This window comes from Pleurodeles waltl, chromosome 1_2 (genome assembly GCF_031143425.1).
Source record: "Pleurodeles waltl isolate 20211129_DDA chromosome 1_2, aPleWal1.hap1.20221129, whole genome shotgun sequence".
Classification (NCBI taxonomy): Eukaryota; Metazoa; Chordata; class Amphibia; order Caudata; family Salamandridae; genus Pleurodeles; species Pleurodeles waltl.
In genome coordinates, this window is record NC_090437.1 from 447,403,593 (window position 1) to 447,412,130 (window position 8,538).

At 39.0% G+C, this 8,538-nt stretch overlaps 1 protein-coding gene across 5 annotated transcripts in view; it reads left to right on the plus strand.

Moving 5' to 3' along the window:
• Positions 1 to 5,730, plus strand: part of C9orf72 (C9orf72-SMCR8 complex subunit) — a 228,434-nt gene extending 222,704 nt beyond the window's left edge. For all 5 annotated transcript variants that reach the window (XM_069240640.1, XM_069240656.1, XM_069240670.1 and 2 more), the window contains one exon: positions 24 to 5,730. In XM_069240640.1, coding sequence (XP_069096741.1) covers positions 24 to 210 — 187 coding nt within the window. In that variant the 3' untranslated portion in view covers positions 211 to 5,730. The remainder of the gene's footprint in view (positions 1 to 23) is intronic.
• Positions 5,731 to 8,538: the final 2,808 nt, after the last annotated feature.

Sequence of the window (8,538 nt, forward strand, 5' to 3'; positions counted from 1 at the left end):
GTTTGGATTTTTTCTTACCACAGACAAAAAGGAAAGAAACCTTTTAAGTCCCTGCGTAATTTGAAAGTAGACCTCGACCTGACAGCAGAAGGCGATCTAAATATCATTATGGCTTTTGCAGAGAAGATCAAACCAGGCCTCCATTCGTTCATTTTCGGGAGACCCTTTTACACCAGTGTTCAAGAACGGGATGTGCTGATGGCATTTTAAACTGTTGACTTTGAAATGTATTTGTCATGGCTTTTAATGATCTAATGCTGCTTCTTGGTAAAAGCAATTCAATGTGCCGGTCGTGCTCCAATTCATGCCACAGAAATGATGAGTGGTAGTTGGAATAAATGCATGTTTGCCTGAATGATAGTAAATTTCAAACCTAAACCTTGATTACTGCCTGTGCAGCTATCATTTACTGCCAAGTCTTCTTCTCAGTGCATATTTTGGAAAGACCAAGATGAGTCAGAATGGCTGGAAGATGTTCTGATAATCAATATATGACCATTTATGTCAAAGTTAAGAATGTTGTTCAGCCAGGGGTAATTCTAACTTTTGCAAGTTGTTAATTGTTTTCCTGGTGCTATGCAGAACCCCAAAATATTTTTAAGTCCAAATATTTCTTTTATTCCAATAATTTCAGAGAAAAAAGAGACAAACACGACACTGTATCTTTGCATTTTGCAACACCATGACTGACACCTTAGTTCATTTTTCTCTGCTTCAGGTCCTCTCATTGCTCCCCTTATTAGAGAATGTTTACCATCTATTCTTGGATACTCTGTCTAGGTGTTTTTTCTTGATTACTTGAAAAAGTGGCTCCTCCATGAAAAGTAACCATTCATCATGATAATATGTAGGCAGATCTAGATGGGATTTAGATGGATGTTTTAGCTCTCATTTGACTGAGACCTTTCTTCCTGCAGGCATTGTATCAGGTTAAAGACTACAGCATACAGAGAATGGAGGATGACTGTACTTGCTAGACTTTGAGAGAAGCGTTCTTGTCCCATGGAATACCTGTGGCAGAGCAATTAATCCTCAGATGTAAGCAGGTTTTCTAGTGTGGTCCGGATTTCTAAATCCCAACCACAAATTAAATTCCGCTCACAAACGGTGCTGTGTGGGCTGGCTTTCTCTCATCTGCCTTTAATCTGCCTCATCTTAATGAGTTAGTAACTTCAAGAGCCATTTCCGCACCAACCTTTGTTGATGTGGCAGTTTCAGGATAAATGACAATGTTGAGGAGACATTTGTCAAGGTTTATAATTGAACAAAGATAGTTTTTGTAATCGGGAGAAAGTAGTGTCAGATGCAGGGTCCCTTTGTTTTAAATCTAGAAAGAAACAGAGCTGTCACCACATTTCTAAATGGCTAGTAGACAATGATGATAAGATAAATGATGAGATGTAATTTACCTACAGAACGCACCTAGGGACCTGGATGAAGTATAAGGTGTTTATGGTGGCTGAAGGCATTCTCATATAGGATTGACTGCTCTGCTCTAATGTTCTCTCCTAGCAACCTGCCTTCTTGATGATTACATGCAGAACGTGGTTAAAGAATTTAATATCCTTCTGCAGTAAACTCTGGTATTCATTTTATTGTGTTACTGGAGACACCATGATCTATAATGATATATCATTGGTGTTCAGTATTCTAGTATGACCTTCAAGCATTATCTTGCTCGCTAAGAAAAGAAATACTGAGCACACAACACTCACTTTGCTGACTTTGGTGATGGGGAAGTTAAGCGTCTGGTGCCCTCAAGCTGGCATAGCTGTGAAAATCCTCATTAATAGGGGTAGCAAAAATAATATATCACTTTGAAAAGAAAGGTCTGCACTGTGAGAGCAAAGACATTTTAGAACATCAAATGTGGCATGATTTGCTTAAGTGTGCAAACTGTTTCTGATACACAATGCTTGGGGCCAGAAACATTACTGCAGGAGGACTAGAAAAAGCCTAACCATGATATTTTTTGTGAAGTGCACTCATGATAAACCGCTTGACTGCAAGAGTGGTGTCCCTTTGCTGTGGCTTTGTGCTTGACTTATGGCCTGATTTAAAGTTCGGCGGACGGGTTACTCTGTCACAAACTTGACAGATATCCTGTCCACCTTATTACAAGTGCCATTGGATTTAATGTACTTGTAATATGGCGGACCGGATATCCATCACATTTGTGACGAAGTAATCTGCCCGCCGAACTCTAAATCAAACGCTGTGGGTACTAAAACCTGGGGCCCCGCTGGAAGTACTGGATCCACCCATAATATTGTCCAGTGTGTTTGGTTCCCAAAAATACTATAGTCTTAGGGTATCCTTTGCTTGCCACAGTTCTGAGTGGGTTTAAATCCTTGAGTTACAGCATTCACAGGAGTTGTTCCAAAGGTAGTGCCACTGCAATTGGTGATGAATTAAATCAAATAGATGTCTTTTCCACTTGTCCCTGAAGCCTCCACTCCTAACTTCAAACATGGATGAAGGGTGAAAGAGGGATTAATTCCCACACTGGGAAGAATCCACTTCCAACTGGGGAAGATTAAATTGATTTAAAGGAAATATTTGAAAGGCTTTAACAGTAACTCCAGGCATTCTATTCATTATGAATATTTTGTCTTAAGCTCACTCACACATTTTATTGTAAGAGGTCACTTGCCTCCTTGACAATGAAAAATAGTTCCAGTGTTGATGACAGAGCTATAAGAAGGAATCTGCATCAGGGATGGCTAGAATATGGGAACAATACCAGGAATGAGATCTTTAATGGATTTAAAAAGATAAACAAATTCTTGGAGAAAGAGTGCTGCCCAATGGTAACTCCTCTCTACAGGGAAAACATCTGACATAACTACCAATACAAGAACAACGTGCTGCTTTTTCCCCAGGTTGACCATAGGCAGTTAGGTTACTGATACAAGGTTATTTCATCCAACTTCATATCCACTGACTAAATGCCTGACAGTGATGGTAGTGCTTTCTGTAATCCAGATGTACAAATCTGACTAGTTTCTAAAATTGTCTGTGCCATTACCTTTACAGACCAGGTCAGCGTCTAAGTCTGTTATTCACTAAGTTGTTAGGAATGCATCAATACATGAATCAAGCGTTAATTTAATTTGTGTGATCACAGGAACCATGGTAATGAGTGTTCTTTTGGTGTCTGGTGTCAAGAAGGAAGGTCTTGGAGCAATGCTTGTCTGGAGGATGATGATATTATACCACAAAATACTGCCATCTAGTAATTTTCTTTCTTTTAATACATCCGTGTGTGACATGTTAGAAAATTCTTCCCCAGCCTGTGGTCTCAAAAATTGGACCATTGGGGAGACATTGGAATGAAAACAGCAGTGTCCTTGTGCTACTAAGCAAATAGCTGCACAGCTATCCTGTGCATCACAATATTCCCCGTCTGAGGGGGAAACATCTACTGATGGATACCTGTCTGATAGGTTGAAGAAAATATCACAATGGGGTGCTTTTAGAGTAGAGGAATCCTGGCCAAAGAAGAAAACCCTTTAAATCTAAATGCTATGTCTCACTAGTTCACCCCTGCTGTTGATTCTTTCAGTCATTCAGGGAAAGTCCACAACAGTATGGCTTTCCAAATGCTATAACTTGTGTCAAACATTATTACAAGATTATTCAAGGAGTAGTTTGCCAGGATTGATTGGTGTGATCTGAAATGTCACAGTTTTTTCTATATTTTTGCCACAATATTTTGTTCAAACAATGTGTCATTACTTTAATTTAAAAATAATAGTACGTATATGTCTGTAAGTTGTGCCAAGCCCTGAGACTAGTCTAAGACTGCCATATCCCTGACAGTTCCAAGAAAGAAACTACACATCAAAGTACCCACTCACAATGGGTTTGCCTATGTGATTTTCTGCCTACTGTGTCCTCAGTTAAATGGTACTTGATGAAAAACAACCCTGCATAGGACACTGGTAACAATAGGCAGATGGTTGCTTCAGTGTAATGGTGTTGATGAGAAGAAACTGTGTGGGTGACCTGGACTTTGTATAAAACATCTTCAGTTGATATGGGGTGGTCTTTAAATTCCTAGGTATCATGGCAGTGATTGTTATTTATGTAAAATGGCTAATGTTTTACTCCTTCTTGGTATAACATTCAGATGTTTTGTTTTTTTTGTATGCACTTTGCGAACAAAGATGTTTTACTATTTTCGGAGACCTGTTTTTTTATTATTTGTTGCACGCATGCATATTTTAACTTGGAGTCTGAGTACAAATGCAGAAGTATCACAATAGTTTCCATTGTGCCATTATTTATATTGTGAATTTGTATTTATTTAATACACATAAGCTGCAAAACACTATATAATGTGCAGACAACATTATGAATGCAGATTAGAGTGCAGCGACATGAACTTGAATACGTGTGGGTCTCAACCTGTTAATTAATATTAGCCATTTTGATATGGGCTAATCGTAGTACTAATGTGAATATAATCAAAGCTAGTGATGCACTTGTGTCGCTCTTAGTCAAAATCTGAAATTAAAAGTTAAACAAATAAGAAAACTAAAGAGAACAACACTGAAGGCAAAAGGGAGGCTAGTTCTGCAGGCACCGCATCGATATTAAAATGGTTGTAAAGGAGTAGGAAATGCAAGTTTTTTTTTGTTTACAGTCCTACTGTCTATTTCGAGATACAGTGTTTTTGTTTGTTTTTGTTTTTTTTGCCAAAGGCCTGATGGTGACATTTAGATCCCGTAGCACAAAGACAGTCCCAAATGTGATATTCAAACTGATAGGCATAGTTTTATTTATAGTCCATGTCTGCCTTTGATGTGAAGATGCATTCATGGACTGAGCTGTTTCTCGTGTGTTCATTAAAAACAACTAATGTCGGTAGTTGTAACGATGTGCATCAACACTTGCTACATTTGTTAAATGAAATACAGTTTACTTTCCCGCCAATCCCGTAAAGCCACAACATGCTTAGCAGTGTTTTTGTAGCATACCTTACAAAGATGAATTTTGGAGTTTGTTTTCATTTTTTAAAATAGAAAAATCACAATTTCACGGTCTTGCCAAATAACATGAACAATGCATTCACTTCCTCTCCGAAAAGTGTTAAATGTTAAAAAAAAAATTTTAAAAAGTGATTTTTGCCTGTTGAATGTTGCAGATCTGAGTTAAACGGGATGTGCAGATTTTTCTGCTGCTCTGTGTGGAATGCTACTGAAAAATGCACAAAGTTCCCACAGGTGCAAAATACAGCTGTTAGATTTTTATTCTGTAATAGTAGAGCAGATGGCGTTTCAAAGTATCAGAGGATGCCGCTTTCCAAATATTAATAAGATCATTCCTGAAAGGCATCCAGCATTTTACTTAGCCTTCACATTTTTCTGTCTATTCTTTCTATTCATATGATTGATGTATGTAAAGCTCTTTGGTGTGCACATTTGCTACACTTTCTCGATACAAGTGGGCTGTTGGTCAAGTGTGCCACTAATACTCCTACCAGTTGCATAACATGTTACTTAATTGAAAATGTATCAAATTGCACTGGTTGTATTGTAACGCTTTCATGTTAGCCATTCTGTGCTTGTCTGCCTTGTGACATTGTTGAGATAGTAAATGTTGCGAAATTGCTTAGTTGCACAACCGCCAGGATTGGTTACCCTCATTGTACTATGCTATAATTTTATCTTCATGCATGTCCAAAAGAGGGAGCTCTGTAATAAACAATCCTATTTGACATGTGAACATGTGTTGTGATTTCAGTTGTAATTTACTTTATTGTAAAGTTCTTGTTAGGTACATCGGTATGTGCTTGGGAGCACCACATACCTGGTCTTTACGTCTCTGCAACCACATCTTGCATCGTCATCGAAAGAAGACTGAAGACATGATAAGAAAATAGCTAATGATTTATTATTATCTTCAGCCTACAAGCCTAACACTGCCTGCCAGTCTTTTCTGGAATTAGTTTAGAAAGCCATTTTAAGGGACACTTTTGATGTGTTAACTATGCAGCAAATAAATTCTGTTGGCATATGTGCTTACGTTCCAATTGTTGGTTACTATTGTACGTTGTGTGGGGATTTGGGTACATGAAGGTTTTTTTCCAGCCATTGAGATGAAAGTCCATATTCTTAACCTTACTTGTGCATAGTGTCCTACGTGTGTGGCAAATATTTGTTTAATTTTATTATCTTTTTTCCTGTGTTCACCTCCACTCCCAACAGTATAATAGAAGTTTACTCTTCCCTATACCCTTTGTGTTAAAACCAACCCAAATAGTGCATTCCTGCACTTTTTTCAATCCTTGCACTGGATTTTCGAGTACTCACATAAGCGTGGGATTTGTATGTCAAGATGTTGGTGAACACCAAAAGACTTACTTTATAATAACATTTAAATTGCATTCCCATGGCTATTTCCACCGACAGTTCCTTTGAGACCCCAATTTTGTAAGCCCTCTTGGAGTTTCTACACATGTAACAGTCTTGTATTCTGTGTTGATTATTCACATGTACGTCATGTAACACTTCCACTTATACTTCACACTGTGCAAAATTGCACATAAAGGACACCTGGAAAGTTTGAACTAATTTGCCCCTTCAGCTGCAGCACTAGTCATAAGTGCCCGAGAACAAATCAACATTACCTTCGAACATAGCTTAGATAAAAGGATTCTCAGAATTATTTTCCGTTTAAAAAGATCTAAGATGTGTGTCTTTAACAGTCCACTTATCAGAGATCCATAATCACATATATATCATTCTGATCCTGTAGTCTTTATTTGAAAGTGTAATTTGCACAACAGTCATGAATAAAAATACTGCCCTGAAGTTTCACTGTGCATGTTTTCTCCTCCCCACTATTCCCTACTACTCAGTCTCCCTTTTTAGGTCACAGCCTACCAGACAGGACAGCTGTCTGGTATGCGAAAGACATCTTGGGGGTCAGAAAGTTGACCTGGGAATGCATTCTGCCTGTTGCTTAACATTGGCTTTGGTTTAACTTACGTTTTCCTGCTTTCCATTTGCTGGCTTAGGCCCTCCTGGTTCACTTCCTGACTCCCAATGCCAAAATCCTTCTCAGTACTTCCTTTCTTTAAACAGGCCTGTAAATCTTATTCTTATCTTGTCACATTTGCTTTGATCACAGAGGCAAACAAACACAAATAATGTATTGAATGCAGAACCAATCAAACATGCACCCCCAGTCACAGATCTGGTTTAAATCTATCAATTATTTTGCTCATCATGACACCCCAGTTTGGACCCAGCCATATGCAAATTGGTCTTGACCCTGTTCCCAATGGGAACAACCCAGCCCGAACTGCCAGGCCAGGTCCTCCCTGGACCGGAAACAAGCATCCTGGGTCCTCTTTCAGGGTATCACCCTTCATCAGCCAGCCTTGCTTGAATCCAGTAGCATAGTGAGCCCGAGACCCACATCTGGGCATAACCGGCACACTTAGGGCAACAAAAGCAAACAAACACCAATAATGGACAGAATGCAGAATCAATCAAACAGTCGCCCCTAGTCACAGATCTGGGTTTAATCCATCAATTAGTTTGCTCACCATTCCACCCCATGCCATATGCAAATCAATCTTGACACTGTTCCCCATGGGAACAGTCCAGCCAGAACTGCCAGGCCAGGTTCTCCCTGGACCGGAAACAAGCATCCTGGGACCGGTTTCAGGGTATCTGGTGTCTTCTGAGTTTACAACAATATTGGGACATCTAACTATGTGTCTTGGGTGTAGTCATCACTGCTCAGAATGTCATACGTGCCCTTTCAACGATAAACAGGCCAGCAGTACCATATGTAGATAAGTGCTGCAACTCTCGATTGGAGCACCTTTCAATGCACTAGAATGAGTGTCTCGAGGCAGGGCCAGAAAAAATAATCATGATCAAACTGCATCTCTAAAAAAATAACCAGATAGCTGATAAATACTCCAGTATTATGATCCAAATGTGAAAGGTACTGCAACCGACCGATGGCTGAAGGGTGATGACCCAAAGCAGATTTTTAAGTATTGCTCCTGGGCAGCTTTAGCTGTCTGTTGTCGAAAAGATCTATTGTGTACAATACCACTAAATAAAGTGGACTTTTTTCATTGGGTGGCTTACCTGTAAGTCTAATTATTTTGCTTCTTATGTGATCGCTTTCCTTCCTTTGCTTTTGTTGTACCTCCCCTATAGTATGGCTATTTTCCCACTGTTCGTTTTCCTACTATATTTCCTACCAGGCAATCATTGTTACATCGTTTCTACCTGCCCTTTCCATCTCAGTCTTGCTTTCTGTCATTTGGAGGCATTAATTGTTCATATATTAGTATTTCTTTTTTACTTTTTTTACGGAGTGTGTCGTCTGCAATTTGCTTACTGGTCATTCTTTTCTTTATTATGCATATTTGCACACTTTTTACTTTTTATTTATCGCTCCAGGGTGGACACTCGCGGTTTTGGAACAGTAAATGAAAAGTAAAAACACGTATGCATACCTGTGTATACATGATCATGCTGGATTTTTTTCTGTTGATGCTGTTCAGCA